This window comes from Pseudopipra pipra, chromosome 14, assembly GCF_036250125.1.
Source record: "Pseudopipra pipra isolate bDixPip1 chromosome 14, bDixPip1.hap1, whole genome shotgun sequence".
In the NCBI taxonomy this organism is placed as follows: domain Eukaryota; kingdom Metazoa; phylum Chordata; class Aves; order Passeriformes; family Pipridae; genus Pseudopipra; species Pseudopipra pipra.
In genome coordinates this window covers 3,871,575-3,893,624 of record NC_087562.1, presented here as the reverse complement: position 1 = coordinate 3,893,624, position 22,050 = coordinate 3,871,575, and the positions used below count along the sequence as shown (strand labels likewise).

Sequence of the window (22,050 nt, the reverse complement as noted above, 5' to 3'; positions counted from 1 at the left end):
TTTTTTACCCCTCTTTTTTGTTTTGTTTGCCCTGTGGGTTTTTCTTTTTTCTTTTTTTTTTTTTTTTGTTTGGGGTTTGGTGTTTTTTTTTGTTTGTTTGGGTTTTTTTTGTTTGTTTGGTTTTTTTGCTACAGGCCTTGGAAAGCCCAGAGAGAGCTGAGGAGCAGAAAAAAAAAAAATCCAAAGGACTTCCTCCAACTTTTGAGAGTTATTTGTTCTAAACAATCAATCCCAAAGGTTAATGTGCTAGAAACATTCAGGTCTCTGAGCGATCCTCTCTTCACTGCAGTTCTCCATGTCAAAGGGCATTTTGACTTGAAAGGCTCCTCAAACTCTTGACCCAGTTTGTTTAAAGACACCTTTCCCTGAGAGCCTCCAGTGTCCATTCGCAGAGTCCGCTCCTGCTCTTGGAATGGGATTATCTGCCCAGTTTATGTGAGAGGCAGAGGCCTCTCCAAAGGATGCTCCAGCCTCTTCAGGACGGGGTGTTTATCTCCAGACCCAGGCTCATAAACCCAACTTTTTTTTTTTTTCCCTTTGTATTTTTTACCCCCTGCTGTTGATGCAACTCTTTCCCAGCTGTGAGGTCATCCCTCCTGGGTGCTGGTGGCACTGAAGGGAGAGAACCTGTTGCCGTTCCTCTGTCCAGCTGGTCCAGCCGCTCTTGAGGGTCGAGGTGCCAAGGTTGAGGTGATGCTCTGAGCCCCCCTGCAGCACCTGCACCCACAAGAGCCTGTGTCAGTGGGCACTGGGTGCTGCTGGAGGTCAGCCTTTTCCTGCTGAAGTCCCTTTGGAGGGGATGGACACCGGCCTCTCTGTTGGTAACAGCAGGTGTTGGTGGCTGTGGTCCCCGATGCCGATGCTGTGTCTCACCCCTCCCCAGTGCCGGGGCACCAACCTGCCCTTTGGCATCTGACCTGCTGTTGCACCAGGGTTTGAGTAATGGTTCAAGCTCCAGATTCTGGTTAATTTGAGTTCCATTTTCTAGTTAATGTGTAATCTGTGGGTAAACTGGTTGCTATTGGCCGGGCAGGGAATTATCTCCTCTCATAAAGACAAGGCTGCTCGTTATTTTGTCTCCCACCTCCCGTTCCCTGACTGAGCCTTTACCAATGCCCAGGTTTTTTCACAGGGGCTCACTTAGAAGCTTTACTGCTGCCCTTGCTGAGAGCTCCCAAAGGAGCCCTGTCCTAAGGAAGGGAAGGGACAAGGCCTGTCCTCAGCAAAGCCCCCGCTGAAGTGGCGCTGCAGCTCCCGAGGGAGCACGGAGCCCAGAGCTGTCCAGAGCGGGACCCACTTTTGGTCCAGCCTCATCCCTCCACTCCCCTGTCACTTTGGGCTTCCTTACAGGCAAATTCAGCAGCAGGCAATAGGGTTTTAGAAGTACTGTGAATTGACTGAGTAGTGAAGAGCAAGGAGAGCACTTCTGCCTCCCTGAAGTATCTTCTTTCTTGGAGGAAAAAAAGAAAAAGCACCCTATTTAAACAGTGATAAGAGAAACCCTTCCTAGAAACAGACTTCCAAGAATAGGGAGCAAAAGGGAAAATTCCCATCACACACTCAAATTGAGAGGGAAAAAAGGCTTTCTCCCAGTCTGGCGTCATTACAACAATCTTGTGTTGCATATTAAAAAAAAAAAGAAAAAAATGCAACCTTCCTTAGGCTGCACTTGAATTTCTGCCTGAAACACACCAACTGGCCAACTAAAGGGGGAAAAAAAATAGGTGCACATTTTAATATTCACTAAAGTGAAGTGAGTATTGGGGTTCTGTGTATGAATCATTGCAGGGGAGCGCCCACCTTTGCCGCAGGACTGCTTGCTGAGGACTAATTGGAACCGCTCTGCTCTGAATAACCTACATTCATTAATCACCCCTTGCTTGACTCTGGCCTCAATCCTGCTCCCATTGAACTCGAAGGTACAATCCCTGGGGATTTCAAAGGAGAGCAGGATCCTACTCTTCTCCCACAGGTACCTCTCTGGTTAAAGCAGGGGGAGTGCTGCCCGAGCCAGGCAATCGTGTGTCAGAAGGTGTGCATGGTCTCAATCTCCCCATCCTATTTTTCCCAGAGTCCTATAGTGCTTTCCCATTTATTAACTACATTACAAAGAACTTTCATGTGACCGGTGCTGGGAGATACGTGCACAGAGAGCAGCCCTTTGCTGTCTGGGGATGGTGTGCAACTGTGGTGCAGCCCCTCTTCCCTCCCCAGCCCATCTTGCCCTTAAGAATTTTTTATTTCCTCCCCTAAAATGAAACACAAACCTCTGCCCAACCTCTGGGTTTCTGCTGAGCAGAGTCCAAGAGTATAGTTTTGTTTTTGCTGCAGCATTTTCCCTGCCCGAGAAATGTCATCCTGGACTGCATCCTAAAAGAAAGAGGGTGGAAGGGAGGGAAATATCCCAGTCACACCAGTGTATATTTATTTCTTGAACAATTTCTCACTAGTCACTGTGGTGAGAAATGCCTGTTTGCAAACAGAGCGGGGACAGCTTCTATTTATTAGAAAGCCGCCTTCACCCTTTTAAAACAAAAATGCCAGCGCTGAATCAAAATGTCACTTGAAAACTCCCCCTCCGAAACATGGCAGCAAATTTTCAGTTTAAAAAATGAACTTTCCCAGCTCTTTTTTTCCTTTCCCTTCCGAAAGCTTTTGTGCAGCTGTTTCCTCCCCCTCCCTCTGCGTAGTGTGTAGGAAGTTCTTGATCTAGAATCATTCATAATTTTAATACCAATTTCTATTTGACATAATATACTAATATCAGATAGAGAGTGTAGCTGCTTCCTGGATTTAGGGAGGAAATGATGCATATATCAGAATTATCTGCTCAGATGCCAGAACTACATTGGTGTCATTTCAGCATGTGCTGCATTGAAAGGAAATCCTCTATATTTATTACTCCGATCATCAGAGGAGCTAAATGGACCCACTGTTTCTGACACCTGTTCAGATGGCTGAATTTAAAATTTCACGCAGGAAAAAAAATATAATCCTACATACTTCAATGTTAGGAATTAAGATTTTTTAATAAACTTGTTTCCCTCCCTCTTTCCGAATCGCTGTGTTGTGAGCGGCTGCCATGACGCTTGGCCATTCCAGGGGTAGCTATGGAGAGTGGGATAGATTTTGTTTGCTCAGCTCAGACAAAAACCAATCCTGCTTATACGCACACACGCACACTGCCTGTAACCAAATGCTTCAAAGATCTGTTTTAAGTGCAGGTCTCAGTGTGAATAACACAATGTAGCACACCCCAGAATGTGGCAGAGGTGAGCGGCTATTGAGACAATTTGTCTTTTTGGGAGGGAGCTGAGCATTCAACCACTTCATAATTTTAAGGCTCCTCTAATGAATTTTTTCAGGCACAGCAGGTACAAATCAATAGATTAAAATAGTGTACACTCTGCCGCATCTAATTCTTGACTGCCTGAAATTGCGGGGGAGGACTGAGAATAACATTTGTCACTCTGAGGGCTGAGTGCATTCAGATATGTGAGCTCTAAGCCAACACAATGCAAAAATAGTCCAGGATGTGAATTAACTTTTCAAGTGAAAAGCAAAAGGCCAGGGATCTGCGAGGCTGTAGCTGGCAGACAGGCAGCTCCATCCCCAGCTATCTACCACCGTTATCAGGTTGACCCGGCACAGTGTGGCAATGTGTAAGTACCCTCAGTGCCCACTGCCTGTATTTCACTGCTCTCTGAAATGATAATTTTCTTTCACTATTGCTGTACCCAGTTTTTTCCCCCGAAGTCTGGCTTTTAAACCTGTGCCACTTTGACGACAGTGAAGTGTGCGGGCCTGTAGCCGTGGTGCAGTGAGTGACGAGGACGGAGCTTGCCCTGCTTGGTTTGAATCCCTGCGGACTTTGTGACATGATTTTCTTTTTCTTATTATCATTGTAACTATTTTTTAATGCATCTCTATACCACATCTTGTATGGAGGGAATCAAAGCCAGAGCAGAACTTTGCTAGAAGTGGTCTTTCTCCACCACGCAGAAAGAAAAGCCCCAGTAAATAGCAAATCGAGCAGTGTCCTCAAGTTTCCAACGGGGGTAGAGGATGGAGTGTCCCTGCGTGCTGCTCTCATTTGTTAGCTCATAGAGATCCACAAACCTGAGCAACGTTTTCCCAGCTTGTCCCTGATACAGCAGAGATGCCGAAGGTTGGAGGTGGAGGCGTCTCCCTGACCCTGACCCTCAGACCCTGGGGTTCGGTGTTAAACGTGGGTGTCCCCGAGGGCTGCAGGGTGTCGGGACAGTGTGGTGTGGGGTGTGGCTGAGTACCCACACACCTTTGCTGCCTTGCCGCCAGCCCGGCAACCACCTCGGCCGGGAGAGCAGCAGGATTTGGGAGGGTTTTGGCGGATTTTCACGTCCCTGCTTCCAGCAGCACGAGAATGACCCTGGCTGGGGCTGTCTTACAAGGATGCAACTCCCCTCTTCCCTCAGGAGCTGCCTACCGGGGCCGCGGCCGGCGGGGGTCTCTGGGGGCTGCCGGACTCTCTGGCAGGGCCGCCACGTCGGGGGGCCCGGGCACGACCCTCCCCCGGGCCCGTGGGCTGGAGGGGCTGCCCAGCCCGGGGTCCCACCACGGCCAGGGCGGGCCGGGAGGGGCGAGAAGGTGAGGGCCGCATCGTCTGTTTGTTTGCTTGCTTGTTTGTTTGTCTCTAAAACCCATCCCTGGAACAAAAGGGGAGTCTGGGCGGAACTATGGATCCGTCCGTCCGCGCATCCAGAGCGGTGTGTCACCCGGCGGCTCCCGCGGGCTGCCCGGCCCTAGGTATGTCCACAGAGCACTTCCCTCGCTTTTGGTCACAGTATTTTCTTTTTTTCTTTTCTTTCTTTTCTTTTCCCTTTTCTTTTCTTTTCTTTTCTTTTCTTTTCTTTTCTTTTCTTTTCTTTTCTTTTCTTTTCTTTTCTTTTCTTTTCTTTTCTTTTCTTTTCTTTTCTTTTCTTTTCTTTTCTTTTCTTTTCTTTTCTCTTTTCTCTTTTCTCTTTTCTCTTTTTCCTTTCCTTTCCTTTCCTTTCCTTTCCTTTCCTTTCCTTTCCTTTCCTTTCCTTTCCTTTCCTTTCCTTTCCTTTCCTTTCCTTTCCTTTCCTTTCCTTTCCTTTCCTTTCCTTTCCTTTCCTTTCCTTTCCTTTCCTTTCCTTTCCTTTCCTTTCCTTTCCTTTCCTTTCCTTTCCTTTCCTTTCCTTTCCTTTCCTTTTTTTCTTTTTTTCTTTTCTTCTTCTTTTTCTTTTTATTTTTGTTTTTCTTTCCCTTTTCTTCTTTCTTTTTTTCTTTTTCTTTTCCTTTTTATTTTCCTTTTCTTTCCCTTTCCCTTTTCCTTTCCTTTTTTTCTTTCCCTTTTTCTTTCCCTTTTCCTTTCTTTTCATTTCCCTTTTTCTTTTCCTTTCTTTTTCTTTCCTTCTTCTTCCTTTCTTTTCCTTACATTTTTCCCTTTCCTTCCTTTCTTTTTCCTTTACATCTGTGCTCATACAGAGACTAATCTAAACCCCACTGCAACCAAAGGGAGCTTTTTAAATGACATTTTGGATCAGGCCCTGATATCTCTGCAGGGAGCAGGAATGGGAGCAGGCAGGATTTACATTTCATGGCTTTTAAAGAATCTGAAGTACGGTCAGCGGCGTTTGCCGAGGCTGAGTTTCACAACTCTATGTGAATGTACCTCGGAATGTGTGTATGATTAACTTAAAGCCCTTTTCTGTAAGAAAGCAGGCAGATTCACTTTCCAGAGGCTGAACCCTGCTTCTCCAATTTTGAGATGAAAGTTCTTGCCAAGGCCTTGGCAGCGGACTGTCACTGTTAAAGGGGATGGGGATGGGATCAGGGTATTTGTTGGTATCAGCAGCTGAAGCTGAGGTGTCTCCACTGCAGACAGCTCCTGCTCTCTCAAGCACATAAAGCTGTGACAGTACATCATCGGTGACGATAAAAACGAGCCCGAAAGTGAACCAAACAAGACCTAGTATTTTTTTCTACACCCCCCCCCCCCCCAATCCTCCTCCCGACTTAACTGCTTCCAAATTCCCTGATGGAAGCATTTTAATATGTAGGAAGAGCTGCTGGAGCCTGCAGTGCGATTCAGTGTTCTGTGGTGTGGGATGAACAGATTTTCCTTTCCGTAGGGTTTCCTCCTGCAAAGTCATTGTAGAAGAGGGAATACTGTAAGATTAAATCTGTTTAAAATACTATATTCATGTCACACCAGATACAGTCTCCAGACTGTGCACAGTCTTTCAGCTTCCTTTATTGTGAAATCCTTTTAAAATAGCACAGTTTAGAGTAGAAAACTTATTGAAGTATAACTGTCTTACACCAACTCTGTCAGATAAAATGAAGGAAAGTGATCAGACTTCTTAAATGAATAAATCTGCTTAGTGTCTCTGGCTGCCTTCACACTCTCTTACTGTCTTTGACTGCTTCCTTATTAATAAATTGATAGTTAAATAAAGCTGCTAAATGAATCAATGCACCTTGCCAGTGGAAGAGAGTTGGTGCTTCCCCTTCCAGCTCTGCTGTGCTGTGTCTGAATGGTTGTGGGTTTAGGGCCAGGATGGTCACAGCAAAGACTAAAAGCAGGTTGACCACATCGCTTTCTGGATGCTCCTCAGGTGTGAGGCTGGAGTACCTGTTCCTCTGGGCCCCGTGCATTAATAACAGGATGAATTAACCGATTGGCATGAAAGGAGAGGTCGTCCTGAGGAAAATGACACCAAAGGTCCACGGGAGTCATTTGCTTTTAGAGATCCCGGGCCAGGTGCCAAGTATTGCATTTATGGAAGCACGGTCCCCTTTCTCAAAAAAAAAAAAAAAAAAAGAGAGAGAGAAAGAAAGAAAGAAAGAAAGAAAAATAAAACAAACAAAAACTCCATGCCACCGACTTTTGTTTTCAGAGCTGATCTGGAATCAAAATGCTGGAAAAGCACCTATAGTTCATCTTGCCTACTTTTTTTATTCAAGTCAGTCAGACTTGTGGTCTATTCTTGCTCTGATTATGCTGCACAGTTACAATAAATGGACGAAGCTGAAGCATTCCTGCAGGCAGTTTATAGAAAATATATGTATATGCCTGTGTATGCCTACTCAGGGAAAGTTGACTGTAAGGGACACAACCAAATATCCATATTTAAGAAATCTGAATTGACTTGCTGACTTATCTCACTTATTGTACAAAGATTCACTCTATGCTGAAATTTTTTTTAAATTAGATTTTAAATATGTGTTGACAGGATGAATTTGTACAGTGTGAGTAACTGCAGGGAGAAATGACAGCTCTGCTTTTGTTATTAAACTACTGTCTGGAAAAAAATGGAGTGTGTACAAAAATTGATTATTATTTTGCCAATTACATTATTGCAGCTAATAATGATCATTAAGAAAGAAATCCAGAAAGCTACATGCTTTGTGTCTTAGAAGCTGATATTCACTGGTGAGCCAGAAATACGTGTTTTTAAGGTAATTTTTCAGTAAGAGTCTCCTGTTATTAATGTGAAGTAAATACTAGATGTGTGAGCTAGAAATGTTTCACTTCAAACTGTGTTCATTTCTTCTGCACTCAGAGTTAATAAACAGTGCAAGAGACTTTCTAAATTTAATTTAGATTTGCATATAAAAGGTCCTATTCTGTACCATAGTGGCACAAAAGACAGGCTTTGCAATGTTAAATATTCCTTTTAATAACGGTTTATTTTAATATATTTACTAAATTAGGTACCCGAGAGAATCATCTACAACGGTGATGTGAAAATCCCTGTCACCTGAGGTCAAAAAAAAAAAAAAAAGGTATGTTTTCATTTTCATTAGCAATTTGACATATTTCAGCAGGGGTGGTAATTTTGCTGCTTTGTTTTCTGCTGCTAAGATGGTGCTTTTTGCTCCAGCCCCAGGGAGCCGGTGACAGGCTGTGGTGCAGTTTTCCTGGGCTTTTGGGTGAGACTGACTTTCAGGTGCCTACGAGAAACCGTTTGCAGTGATGGGGCTTTGTACTTTTGTCAGCCAGGCAGCTCTCCCGTGTCCCACAACTCATATATAATCCTTTGCAAATGTTTTCTTTCTTTTTCTTCAAATGCTAGCGTTCAGACATCAGCTACGGGGATTAAGGATGGGTCTTCTGAAGATCTCCCTCAGATCTCGATGAAAATCATGAGTCTGTGTTAGACAACTTCAGTACTTACAAATTACAATAGAGTTTAATTCACAGCACTGCTTTCCTCTGGAAATTCATGTTCATTCAGTCTGTCAACATTGACTGAAAAATATGCTGCTAATGAAAATGTGGGAATTAAAACTTTCAATCCCTTCCCCTGCTGGACTCAAAGAGGCACTTTATTTTTTTTTTTGCATGGAATCTGATTTTTATTGACCTTGACTATAAAAATACTAAGTGGGTTAAATGAGCACCAAGGTTGCAATGACAGATTCCTGTGTGAATTTTTTTTATGAAACCTCCTATTTTAGTTAAGAACACAGGCTGCCGTGCAGCCTGCCGAGCTTTGATCAATGGTTAAGTGCTATTAGAAAACAGCTGAATTTTATTAACTCATGGAATCAGGCTTGTCTAAGTAATAGATTTATTTTTTCATTTTTAAAAGAAATGTAAATAATAAAATAATAGATTTATTTTCTATTCTTAAAAATAAATTTAAATAATAGATTTATTATTTAAAATTTAAATGCAGACGGGGAAGATGTAATTGGTGCTCTAAACTCTAAAATAAATAGCACTGAGAGGAGTTTTTCATGGTGTATGGGCTGCAGGAATACATTTCTCAAGGAGCACCAGAAGAGCTTCATTTTGAGCCTGAGGAACACCCTGGGTAGGGTTTTGTCTTAATTGCATGTTTTTTTCTGTATTTCACTATTGTAAATGAGAGGGAAACCAGACCATTTGTGGGGTTTTTTTTTGTGAAAACTGAAAGTGCAATATGCTTTTTTGCAAGGACAGAACCAAGTCACGATTCAGCTCAAGTAAATACATGAAGCATGTATTTTCCTTGCAAAGGTGCAGCACATATTCCGTTACCTTGCTCCTTGTGTAACATTTCTAATTTCAATAATCCCATAGGAAAACATTTGTGTTTTCTGCAATTTGTATATATATGACTATTAGATTGATATAAATCAGTGATACATATTCTTCTTATCAATATAATAAAGAACAAAAGCTTGTGAACACTTGTGATCTCAGGACTTGCTTAGCCTGCTGTTCTCCAGGACAATTCCTTGAACCTTCCTCCATTATTTTGTGGTTACGTTTTCACATATTATAGAAAAAAAATCCAAACCAACCAGCAGCAAAATCCATTACTTTTAAGCAAATAGCTCTTGAGTCTCGGAAGAGTTAACAAACTTTTATGGCAAGGTTCAGACAGTTCTGACCCCTATGGTAATATTTCATCTAAGGTTACTGTTGGGAGAGAAATCAAATTTCAGCTGTGAACATGATTGACAGGTGAAAGCAAGAGAGAGAAAGACATCTGGTCAGATGGGGAATTTGGGAAGGAGAAGGACAATTCAGGGAAGTGTCTCTGCAATATTAGGAATAATAAGCTTAGATATGAAAACTCCGATCCTCCGCGCTGTCTGGAGGTGCACTCACTTGATATTCACGGAGGCATTTTGGTTGGGGGGAATTTAAGACTGTACATTTGTAGCAGTGGCCAGCAGTTTCCATGATCTAACTTTCTAACTTGGCTTCTTCGAAGGAGTTGTGTTATTTCTGGCATACTTTTAGCATTTCAAGGCAATTCGTTTTGTGAGTGTGACTGGAATGTTTGGTGGTTGCTGGTTAAGAGGTTCTCACCGTAAGGTCTCTGGCAGGTCAGGTGGCAGCAGGGTTGGTGGAGGTCGGGTGGTGGTGTCATGTCATGTCCTCCAGCCTGTTGGGATCACTGGGAGTTTTCAGAGTAAGCACTGCAGGACAAAGATTGTGTTTATGAAATACTCTGTTACACCAGCAACAAAATTTGTTGCTACCCCATAAAATACCACGAAGGGGACATTGTGGTATTTTACAAAGCAACTGTTATTTTCCAAAGGCCTTTTCCAACCCCTAACAGCATCTGTACCCCATAATACACATGTAACCCCATGTGTATTTTATTGTGCTTCAGTGTAGTTTGTTGGTGCAGAAGACCTTTTCCATCCTCCAACATCATGAAACCAACAGGAACAAAACATCCCTCTATTTCCTGATCAGCATGATGATGTTGGAAAGTAGAATTTTCTTCTGACTTAAAAAAACTGTAGCCGGGCTTTCTCTTAAAAAGGGCAAGAAAAAAAATCTGTTGTTTTTTATCACCATGTGTAACACTTAATGTTTCAGTTTTCAAAGAGGCTCTGAAGGACTTTTTTAGAGCTCCAAGGGCAGGATGTGGCAATGGTGGACCCTGGGATCTAAACTGCATCCTACCTACATCCCAGGTGAGAGGAGAGGTCCTGGGTGGGCTCCTGGCCCCACTGCAGGCTTTGGTAAAATCCCCCTTGAATTCCTGGGTTCCACACTTCCACCATGATGGGAATGTCTACAGCCTTTCCATACTAATGAAAAGCAAAATCTGAACTCATACTGCAGTATCTGAGCTGTGAATTCCCTGGATGGATGTTCTTATTTGGGAGTAAGGGTGGATTTCCCCCCTCACCAACACAGCTAAGCTGCTTTCAAAATAAAATAAATTAACCAGGAAAATCCGCTCTTATTCTAGAGTAGGAGTGTCCACCCAGGGAATGGATAGCACTTTGGTATAGTTTACTACCTCATTTCCCCATATGCATGAGACCTAAACTAAGGGGAGAATAAGGAGCAGTAAAGAACAGAAATGTATTTTCTGTTCCTTTTCCAGTTTGCCTCTAAGACCTTTCACACAGGGGAAATCATGGCACTCTGAAAGTATACATTTACTTACTTTACACTGCTATTCCTGCATTCTCATATGCATTTTTAAAAGAGATTTTTGTTTTGTGCAAGACCTTTTTCATCCTTGTGCTGTTCATGTGTATTTTTGATGTGCACTGGAGTCCATATGTTGTCCATGACATCACTTCATCTTTCATGGCCGTGGCCTGCAGTGTCAAACCACCCAACTTCACTGTAAACTAGACCTTGTCACCTAAGTTTTATTCTTAGACCATACATCTGATGAAATTGAAAATTAAAGCTAGGAACTGTAAAACCAATCAAATTTCTTTATGCATGAGTGAGTTATTTTTAACTTTCCGTTGTTGAATTTACACTCCCTGTAAAATGTCTGTATTTTCCAAGGCTGATATCAAGATAACTTCCATGAAATATTATTGGCAAACTTCCCACAGCAGTCAATGGGAGCCTTGTATGTATTTTTCAAGCAGATGTGCTGTATTAAGCCTAAATGAGAATCTTTTTTATCAAATGGGATGCAATATGTTATTCTTGATTAAAAAATTCATAGTAACCTCTCTCTCTCCCTTTCCTCTCCCCAAACATATTTTGTACAATATACAGGTCATTTCACATAGGTAAAAAAAATTTCTAAAGGGTTTATAAAAAGCACAACTTTACTATGGATAAAACTCCTTTCTAGCTCATTTCTGTGAATCTGAAGTAAGAAAACTTCTTGAGTTTTTATGAGCAAAGAGAAAGTATATGCTGTATGTGACAGCTTTTGCTCCCCTAAAATTCCCAGCAAAGTCAATTTAATAGTTTTCCCTGTGTTTAGAGTAAGCTCCAAAATATTTTCTAATGGTGAAGCTCTTGGTGTTGTTTAGTTCTGATAAAGGATTTTAAGTTAAGTGCTAAAAAAAAAAAAAAAAAAAAAAGTAGTATTTTTAACATCTCTTCTGGGTTTTCTAATTTGTGCCACTTACCAAATGATTCACACTGTACCAAAATACAGGAGATTGATGAGACAGGACAAGTACTGATTTAACATCCCACATATAAAATTACTTCTCAGGCTTCCACATATAGTCCCAATGTTTGGAGAGTGAAGAAAGCAGGAGCTGGGAGTCATGGTCTGACTCACTTGTGAGACTTTGACCCAGTTATTTGATTCTAGATTCAGCAAAATACTGAAGCACTTTAAACTTGTTATCTGAGGTTTCTTCTAAAGGTCTGTTACCGTTGATCTCTTTATATCTCAGTTTACACAGTTATAAACATAGATAATTAGCTCTTACCTTCTAGGCTTTTGTGGGAGTTAAAAAATAGCTGTAATGTTCCTTGAAGCCCTTTAATGAAAGCTTGTTTATTGAAGTGCTTGTCATGTACCTTACTTTGTATCCTGGGATGAGAAATCATTGGTGTTGCCCAAATCCCACGCACCGTTTCTACTGGGATGGGAATTTAGTCTCCAGAGTGTACCAGGCCAGGAGGACAAAGATCAGGTGTTTTGGGAGCTGGTAATTTTCTGAATTACACATAACCTAACTTTACCCTGATTTTGAATGTGTCACAGTGTAGGCAAAATCATGGCTCAGTTATGTGCCCCCTTTCTCTCTTAAAGACAATATATCTTTAATACCTATACGTTCACACACATATGTGGAATAGCTCCTGTGCACCTGCAAGACATGTAGAGGTCACACTGTCCTTGTAATTCCTCCCCTTCCTGCCATTACCTTTATTTCCCAAGGTTCGAGCCATTATCATTCAGCAGTTGTGCAGCTTTTCTTTTCTTCCATCCCCAAATTATTATTGTTTCCCTCCTACCTTCTACCCCTCCCGATCCGTAATGGAGTCCTCAGCTGTAAATTTGCTAACCGTAAAGATTTTTGCTTGAAATGTTTTGAAAATGCCGTGAGAAAAAAAAAAAAAAAAGAAAGAAAGAAAGCCCATGAACAACACGCTGTGCCCCGCTCCAGCACTGCACTTCCACGGCAAAGATAATAAAGATATTAGCACTCGTATAATTTCAGATAGGAAATGAAACCAGACATGAAAGAAACACTAGCTCCAGCTGTTGAGTGGGAATCAAACTAGCTATGGGAATTACAGGTATTGTCACCGGAGACAGCCTGACTTCTGAGAAATGACCTCAGGTGTAGGAGCTTGCTGTGGCCCCTTGCAGATATTAACACCTAATTAACAATCTGCGAGAGCATCCTACATCTTAATCACCAGTGAGGTGAGAATGACAATCACAAGGAGGAGAAGGAGAAGGGAAATGGTAATTTTTCCTCTGCACGCATCATCTAATAACCATGGTTATTCAGATGCAGCTAAATGCGATTTCCTTTTAGTCATTTCTGTCTATTGGAAGGCACAGTAAGTTCATTTGCTAGCAGGTAGGCAGCGGAGGTGAGAATTGAATTGATCTGAGATACTCTGAAAAATTGACCCTGAGGTCATTCCTAGTTTAAATTGGGAAGTAAGGCTGAGCTCATGTCTTCCCTTTCTTCTCTCTCCTCTCCCTACTCCCCCCTCTTTTTGTGTTTCCAGGCATATTAGTCTGCACCGCGTAATTATTTAAACATACTCTGATGGTGGGGAACCTTGTTCCCTCAAAGTTAATCAAAATAAAGAGCGCTTTTGTTAGCGGTGATAGGTAATTAAGCCGCGGCCCCGCGTTGAGCAGGGGCATTGTGCTGGGTTATTGACGGCAGGGTCGGGCTCCCCGGCCCTTCTGCGGGCAGCCCAGCCCGGATTCAGGCGCAGGCTAATTTAAGGAAAGGGGGTGTGAAGGCGTGTGAGTGCTTAACGGGGCCAGGCTGTAAAGGAGCGGGGTGCACGGCAGCGCATCCGGAGTCTCCCGGAGGAAGAGCTGTTTCCCTGGGGAGAGGTACGTGTTTTAAAGAGGTGAAAATCAGAGGTGGCCTGCCCGACTTCCCCTGCCCGCCTGCGGTTTTCTGGCTGTGGTTTTAGCCAGCAACAGCTGTAAATGTTGATGGGAGCAACCCACTAACCCCATTTAAGCTCCAGCACAGATACTTAGGGCCAAAGTCTGCTTCCTATTACTGTGTAAATGCTCAGGAGCATGGGGGAGCTAATAGAGAGGTTCTGGACTTAGACCCATGCCAAAAGGCTGGTGCTAGTAGAAAGCAAGCAAGAAAGTAAAACAAAGGCAGGATTTGCTTGGTTCCACCAAAGCCAAGGCAGGAGTAGCCTCCCTGGGATCTGTGGTGATGCTCCAGCTTGCTTCTGTATCACTTGGGCAGGATCTGATGGAGTTTTAATGTGATACCTTTTAATGGATGCTTTTATGTGTGCTTCCAAACAGCTTCCACTTTCAAACGGCTTTACAAGAGACTTAAAATGAGAGGCAGACAGGGAATGAGGGATAGGTACATAAGTACATCTTGTAGTCCTCATTCTGCAGTGGCTCTACCCACAGCACTTCCTTGCTGTGCTCAGGAACAATCTCTTTCCATATTGCTTGGACCCAAATTATATTCTGAGAAGGAAGGAATGGCAAAGTGGAGACAACATTATATTAACCACTCAGCTTCCATGGAAAGTCACATCATTTTCTTTCCCAAGACAAGAGATAATCTCTGTGTTTTCTGTTGTGCTCGCTTCTTTGACTCCTTTAGCTTTGTTTTCCTGTGTTGGCCTTGCACTAAAAAATATAACTTGACATCTTGTGTCTTCTCAGCTAAAAAGGTATCAGTTCCTGGACTTAATGTCAGCTGTACCCAGATCAAAGGCAAGAAACATAAAAGTTGACATATATTATTTATTTCATGGTTTACATCAATGATGCTTCTCTCTACCCTTTTTTGTTATTATTGCTGATGTTTTGCCCATAATGTTGCACTCGCTTCTCAGACGTGTTTGTCCCCTACAGACAAATATTCATATTAATGTAATCCATCAGCAGCTAACAAATGCCAGCTCACTTCGGCATTTTCCGCACATCCAAAAATCCCATTGTTTTTGCAGGACTCGGGTGTGAGAAGAATGCAGGATCGGGCCCAAGGGTGGAATTTCGGAGCTGGAGACTTTCTCCCTCATCCCCAGCAATGCCCGGGGCCGGCTGGAGCAGCAGCCTGGGGCGCTGGTGCAGGGAGTGGGAGACGCTGCATTCTCTCCCTGCATTGTGAGCTGCTGCAGAGGCGAGACGAATGCCAGGCTTTGAGAGGAGCAAAAGCTCAAAATAGACTTTTTTTTTTTATTTAAGTTGTTTGGGTTTCCCCACCACCACCACCTTTCCCCATCTTTCTTCCCTGCCTTTGGAGTTCTGAGTGAGTGGTACAGGGTCTGTCTTATAAATGTGTCCAGAAAATCATCTGAGGTTGGTCAGAAATACTGCTCCAGCCTGTGCTTCCCTCTGACTGCTCCACTTAGTGTAAAACTTTCCTTTTTTCCCTCTTTGTCAACAACTGTGGCAGGTTCCACTTCCTGAGTTATAGAATCATCTGAAATGCTGAGTCTGATCTTGCCCCCTACCCTCCCACGAGCTGTTTTTTTTCTGCAATGAAAATAATAATGCTTGAGAACCATCCTTGGGATTATTTTTTTTGTTTTGTTTTGTTTTCTTTTGTTTAGTTTGGTTTTATTTTAAAGCTTGCTGACAATTGTCAAATGTTCATTCCAGCAAAGAAGTCCTCGGAGGGTACAGCCCTGCTGCACAGCCGGGCAGGAGTAATTTGCAGTGCTCCTTGGAGCTCAGCTATTCAGCCAATGTGTGTCGCTTTACTATTTCTTTAAAATTTAATTGGGATCAGGCAATCAAGTGTCTCCAAATTTTTTTTGCCTCTTCAGGCTGCAATAAAGCCACTTATAATTTATAATCAAAGTTTGGTATCGTTAAACTAAACTGTAAAACCTACTTCAGGGCTTCAGTCGTAAAATAAGTATACGATAAATATTGCAGTGGGGCTTGAGCAGCACAGCTAACAACAGCACAGTGGATGCATGTACACACACACACACGTATTTCACGCTTGGGTTTTTTGTTTTTATTTTGACTTTGTGTGCATATGTTTAGTTCCAGAGGTAAAAAAAGATCGAAATAATAGATAACCGGCACGTATTCTTTCTTGGAAAAATTGAAGCTAAGATGGATTTATAGCCCTACTGGTTTATTTAAATGCAAAATGAAGTGTTAATTCATTAAAGTCATTTATGCATCAACATTATTTTTATGTCTTTATTTATATTTTCCTGTAATGTGGAGCAATGTAGTATTCATCCTGGGTTTTTCTGTCTGTTGACTGTACTGCTCCTTTGCTTAGATTTTTTTTCTAACAAGGCAGCTCATTTAGAAAGAAATGTTTATGTGAAGTGCTTGTCAGTTGGCATTTTTACTGGTGTGCTAACCCAAAGGTAAAATATAAAGGCACGTCTTTTCCTTGCTGGCTTGTTGCTACTAGAAGGGTTCCTCCCTTGTTAGCTTGATAAATAATTTTACTAGCGGGAATCTGCTGAATTTTTATGCTTGCTGTCTATTTTCTGCTTGCTGCAAATAAATTCCAGCACTCAGAGGGCACTAAAACTCCAAACACATGGTATTTTCCCGTTTTGTTGCTGGTTGCCTAAAATATTTATTTCATCTTGTGTTTTTAATTAAATCTTTTTTTAAAAAAAGAGAAGGAAAAAATACCTAATGTCTTACAATTATTTCCAAATGAAGGTTTAAGTCCGGATTGTACCTAATATGAAGTCTTGGATTTAAATAAAACATTATCACAGGTAAACTAAATGGGTAGTGTTAAATCAGTCATCACTCCAACTACCTAATGGTTTTCAGATTGAGTGCAAGGTTTATTTATTGATATATTACCCCTTTAAGCATTTCTTACAATTTATTATGTACTTTTAGGTTTCCCAGTTTGCAGTCAAAAAAGCTAATCTAATTTGCGAAATAAATTCTCTAGTTTGGCAAGAGAAAGCATCAAAAAGGTTTAGATTATGGGTTGTCATGGCATATATGGCAGAAAAAAGTTTCCAAGAAAATAGACTGGGAAGGCTGAAGTGGAAGAGGCACTGGTTCACTTTTTTCACTTTTTTTAAACTATTTTTTTTTTTAAAGCTTTATGCATTTTGAAATTTTAATTTAATTCAAGAAAGCAAGAGCCAAACCCAAAAATCTCTGCTTCCTCCCCCATAGCAAACTCTGCCTGTCAGGGGGTGGTTGTCACTCTTGCACATCTGGAGACTCACTGCTCCTTGGCAGCACATCCCCACTCAGTGTCCCACGTGCCTGATTTTGGAGGGCTTTGCAGCCCTGCATGAATTTGGGAGCTGGTTTGTGCAAGGCTTCTCCTTCACCAGTGCCGGTGTTTAGATCTGCCTGGGGTCAGGTCCTCTTGCAGTGCTCGTGGGTGCTGGTGTCACAGGGACAGATTATTTTGCTTCCAACAGGATCCCTCCCAGTGGCTTCTGTTGAGCAGTTCCACATCTTCCCAGAGTCACAGGGATGCAGCCAGCATCTCTTTCTTACACATCTGTACAGTTCAGGGGGTGAGCAGTTAAAGGATCTGGATGCAGGCTGGTCACACTGCTGTCCTGTCCTACATCCACCCCATCTCCACCCACAGAAGCCTGGCTGGTGCAGGGGAGCTCTGTTTGGGCTTTCCCTCAAACAGCAGAAACCCTTGAAGATGCCAGGCAAATCCATGGGAAATTTTAGAATTACTTGTGTATTTTTAGCACAATTGATCTCAAAGAAACGTTGGCCCAAATTCTTGGATTCTTACACCAACCATCCTCCCATTGGTTTGCTTATTTCCATAAGAATTAGGGGATGGATCGGAGTAGTGTAACCCCTGCAGTCATCAGCCTTTTCATTTGCAGGACTATGTTCCAAATCAAGTAATTAACTGGTGGGAAAAACTGATGGAGCAACCCTGAATAGATAAGGGAAAAGCTTGCACAGTGGGAAAAATTACCCTTGAGGGCTCGGCTGTATAAAATTATAAGTGAAATAGGGTTACAAGATGCCTCAGGAGGTGATGTAATCCATCCCTGTGCCATGAGGCAGGGTCAGGCAGTCTTACATTATCCATGACAGGTATTTGCATAACCTGTCGTTGAAGCCCCCCATGGAGAGTGTGACACCTCTGTGGAGCCTCCCTGGCAGACCTTGTCCACTGTCCCTTCCTAAAAGCATTTCTCCTTGTCTGACCTGCAGCACAAGTCCCTCATGTCCCAGTCACCTCAGACGCCAAGGACAGCCCATTCCTTTCCTCTTTGCACTGACCCTTTGCATATTTGAAGGCTGTTGTTATGGCTTCCAGCAGCCTCCTTTTCTCTAGACTAAACAGCTCCACGTTTTTCAGTCTTTTCTTCGTGGGTTATGGTCGTGATGTTGTTATTTAATATCTTGTCTGAAGAGTCCACATACAGTAAACTTGCTGGAATTCAATTTACCTGTGTTGAAAAGGACTGTGAGGATGCTGCCTGGAGGCTTTACAGCATCTGAAGGGGGGATAATTTAATTCTTACTCTGATATTGTCCTTTTAGGGATGGAGGGTAGGCAGCATTTCTTTACCTGGGAGCATTAACTCCAGCATCCCCATGAATTTACCCTGTTAACAGTAATATTGTAGTGCAACATACAGCCAGAGCGTAGTGACAGGCTTTAGGAAGCATGTTTTGCCATTTTATAATTTTATATATAAAAGTGAGAACAGGAGATAGGATGCAGCCTCTGTGGATGCAGGTAACGCTTTGGGGTTTGCCTTCAAGGTGCTCCATGCAGAATTTGTCCCAGAGGTTTCATGAATTTCGGCAGCAGCTGAGCAGCTACAGCCATCTGCACACCACCTTTCCCTCTGCTGGTGTTGCTGCTCATCCCCAGTTTGGTTAGACCCAGCTTTTCCTTTGTGACAGAAGGAAGTTTTCCACAAAATGCTACTGATGAAGGTGAACCAAAGAGGGTTTTTCAGCCATCTGCATAGACCTGCACTTTGCTCTTGGCCCGAAGGTGCTTTTTTAAAAGTTGGAAAATAATTTAGGGCTCTTTTAATGAAGATTCTCTTTGTGCCTTGAAAAAAATTGAGGGGAAACAGAGCCTGCTAATTCTGCTTTTCTCATTGTTTTCCAGTGTCTTTCCTGGGAGGTGGGGAGATGTCCTGGAGCAAACCAAAAGTATTTACTTGCCAGTAAACATTCCCGAGGGACTTTTCTTCTCAGATATGCTGGTACAAATTGCCCCACAGTGAGATTAATCTGCAGGGCAGAATACCAGGGAGGATCTCCTGGAGGTGGATTTAAGTTTTGCAGGATTTTGGCTTCCTAACTGGAGTCTTAACCAAACCCTGCCTTGAAAGGTGCCAACGGATGTAGTGGCACATGCTGCCACCTCACTCGTACAGACCAGGCACCTGTTCTGGAGATCAGATGTGACAGATTTTACTAATAATGAATGAAGTTTATCCCTATCTTTTTCTTCTTCTGAGGTTCCACCTCTGCTTTGCATTGTATTCACCCCCTTTCTTATAAAACCATTTTGGACATCTGTATGCCCCTAGTGGTCCATCTCATCAGCTTAAAAAGTTGTTTCAACTAAGGGTATAAGTTTGCTGTACACAATGAAAGCATATGCAAAATCAGGAAAAAACAGCAATCAAGTCAAGTAGATATTTTTTGAGAAATATTCACAGAGTTCTGTTATGTAAAAAGCAAAACAAGAGTGACTTTTCTGAGCCATTGGCTCAAATCATAGATGTAGCAGCAGAAGTGAAAATATGTGCTTTCTTCTTTAAAGAATGGAGTTAAGGACCAGTTCTTACCATGGGAAGGAAGAGAGGGGAAAATGTATTGTCTTCCTTTCAGTACTGTATTTTTCTTTGCAAAGTGATTAATGCATTGCAATAGCGAATTTATTGTATAGTCTGATTACTATGGCATAATAAATCTAAACAACTGTGACTGTCATGGTGATAAGGCTGGCATGATTATATCTCTCTTAAAAAAGGTTTATAAGTTAAGCTTAACTTTTAGCTTTCTGTATTTCTGGGATAAAATTTATTTTGGCCATTACAGCTCTATCTGTTTGAAACTGCACCAAAAGGAAATAAGTTGTTCAAAAGGATGGTATATTATAGGGAGAGTTTTAACTTCACTCAATTTGCAAAAGAAAGTGAACATCAACATTAAAATGGAAATGGAGTTCAGGAGAAAATAATAACTCAGTTGTTTAAAAAAAGTTGTAGCACTGAAAAGGGACTTTTCAAGTATCAAGGATGGACAACCCAATTAAATTAACTGCATTATAGTCACAGCCATTAACACCTCGGGCTCAGCTTTTCTCAGGCTACTGAAGTTTGCTGAGGACTTGTCTATGCCTAGGTGAGAGACTTCCAGGGAGCTGCAGGAAGAAGAGCTTGTGACTAATTAGAGGCATTTTCTCTGAATTGCAGGGAAATTGGTACTCCAGTGTCAGTGCTGTGGCTGTGCTGAACCAGGGCCTGAGCAAGTGCTGGGTTTGGGAAGGACCTCCTGGCCAAATGGCCACTTCCCATGCTTCCCCCATCAGTGATAACATACCAGTGCAGGGCAACATCAGGGTGTCTTAGTGCCAGGGGAGCTCCCACATTCTGGGTTTTCTACTCCTGGCTCTGCTTATCTTTCCCTCTCCTAAGGCTCCTGCCCACCACATCTCACAACCTCTTCTTCAGAGCAGCACCAGCTGCTTTGACAGAAGCAGAGAGCACTCAGTGCATCTTTCTATGCCTTGGTCCATCATTGCTTTGTCTTGTTCCAGGTCTTTGCACAAAAATTTGGGACCAAGGCAGAGAGTGTGGCAAATTTAGCTGGCAGAAAACTCAGCTGTCACCCAAGCTGAGTAACAGCTGTAAGTCGTGAACTGCAAATTGCTTCCAAGTAGGTGCAGCTGAAATTTCTTGCATAGTTGTATGAATTTTGTAGTATGAAGAAAGACTGGGAAAAAATCATGAGCCAGTACAGCCTTCAGCTAAGGCCTGTTGTAGCCAAAATCTGTGAACAACATTTGGAGGTGAACAGTCTCTTCTCCAGGCTCTGAAAACTCTCTATTATCTCTTTGTGGAGGGAGTATCTTTATTTCCCATCTGTGAAGACCTTCTGCCTCACAGGCTATCTGCTTCTGTTGGTGTATTCATGGCTGTGGTGGGAAGTGAACCCCTGTGCTGGTTGTGAGGTGGTTGAAAGACCTTTCCCTTCCCAGTACCCAGGAGACACCATGCCCATTTGCAGTCATCAGTGGTGTTTGATTTGGACTGGCAATGCTGGAGTTTGGGTCTGGGAAGCTGAGTTTAGCCTCTCAAAAACACCAAGGCTTGCAACCAGGGCTGGCACAAGCTGGTAGTTTATATTAAAAAAGTTGAGTGTCTGCCTGATTTTAAGTCCCTGGACTCCTGGCATTTTTTCCTTCTTTCACTTTTCCTCAAGTTACGTTGTAGATTATCTCAAAGCCAGTAGAGTTCAAAAGGTCTCTATTTAGATATGAATTACTTCATTCAGGAAGAAAAAAAAAAAGGAAGTTACTTGGTACAATCTGGTACAATCAAGTATCATGAAGGGGGGAAAAAAACCCTAAAGCTTTTGCACAGGCTTTCAAGGGCTCAAAGGCTTCTTTTTTTCCCTGGGTATGTTGAACATCTTGAAAATAAACCAGCGTGTTTCAAAAGAGAAGATAGATGTGTCTGTTCAAATAGGCATTGCATTTGGAATTGGTGCCTCTGGTTGTTAAACAGAATCCTTGTTTAACATCCTCATTAAGAACTGTGACTTGCCACCAGTTTTATGAAGATCAAGTCATTTACTTTTAAAGTAAATTAAAGCAAATTTCTCTGTGGTGACAAGTCAATAAAACAATGGAAGGCTCAAGTTTTTCAATCACCCAACATCTGTTCTTTGTTTTCCTCTGGATGTAGATGCCCTGTGTGCAGCAATAGGTGAACAGAGTGAGAGCCAACAGCTGTAATGTTGGGGGTTTTGGTTTTTTTCTTTTTTTTTTTGTTGATGTTGTGGGAGTTTTATTTGTTTGTTTGTTAGTTTATTTGCTTTTTTCAAGTAACATTGTAAGCCCTGTCCATTTTTGGAAAGGGTAATCCTGTAGTTTCCCGTGGCAGCATGTTCAGAGTTCCATTGACACGTGAGTGGTGACAGTCGATGGCTCTGATGCCGTTTCATCACTGGA

At 42.4% G+C, this 22,050-nt stretch overlaps 1 protein-coding gene across 3 annotated transcripts in view; it reads left to right on the top strand.

The window, feature by feature from the left end:
• Positions 1 to 22,050, top strand: part of MAF (MAF bZIP transcription factor) — a 197,819-nt gene that overhangs the window by 4,487 nt on the left and 171,282 nt on the right. For all 3 annotated transcript variants that reach the window (XR_010434264.1, XM_064670927.1, XM_064670926.1), the window contains exon 2: positions 7,720 to 7,791. Coding sequence is in view for 2 of the 3 variants with exons in the window: in XM_064670927.1 (XP_064526997.1) it covers positions 7,720 to 7,753 (34 nt within the window). In the remaining variant the exon portion in view is untranslated. The remainder of the gene's footprint in view (positions 1 to 7,719; positions 7,792 to 22,050) is intronic.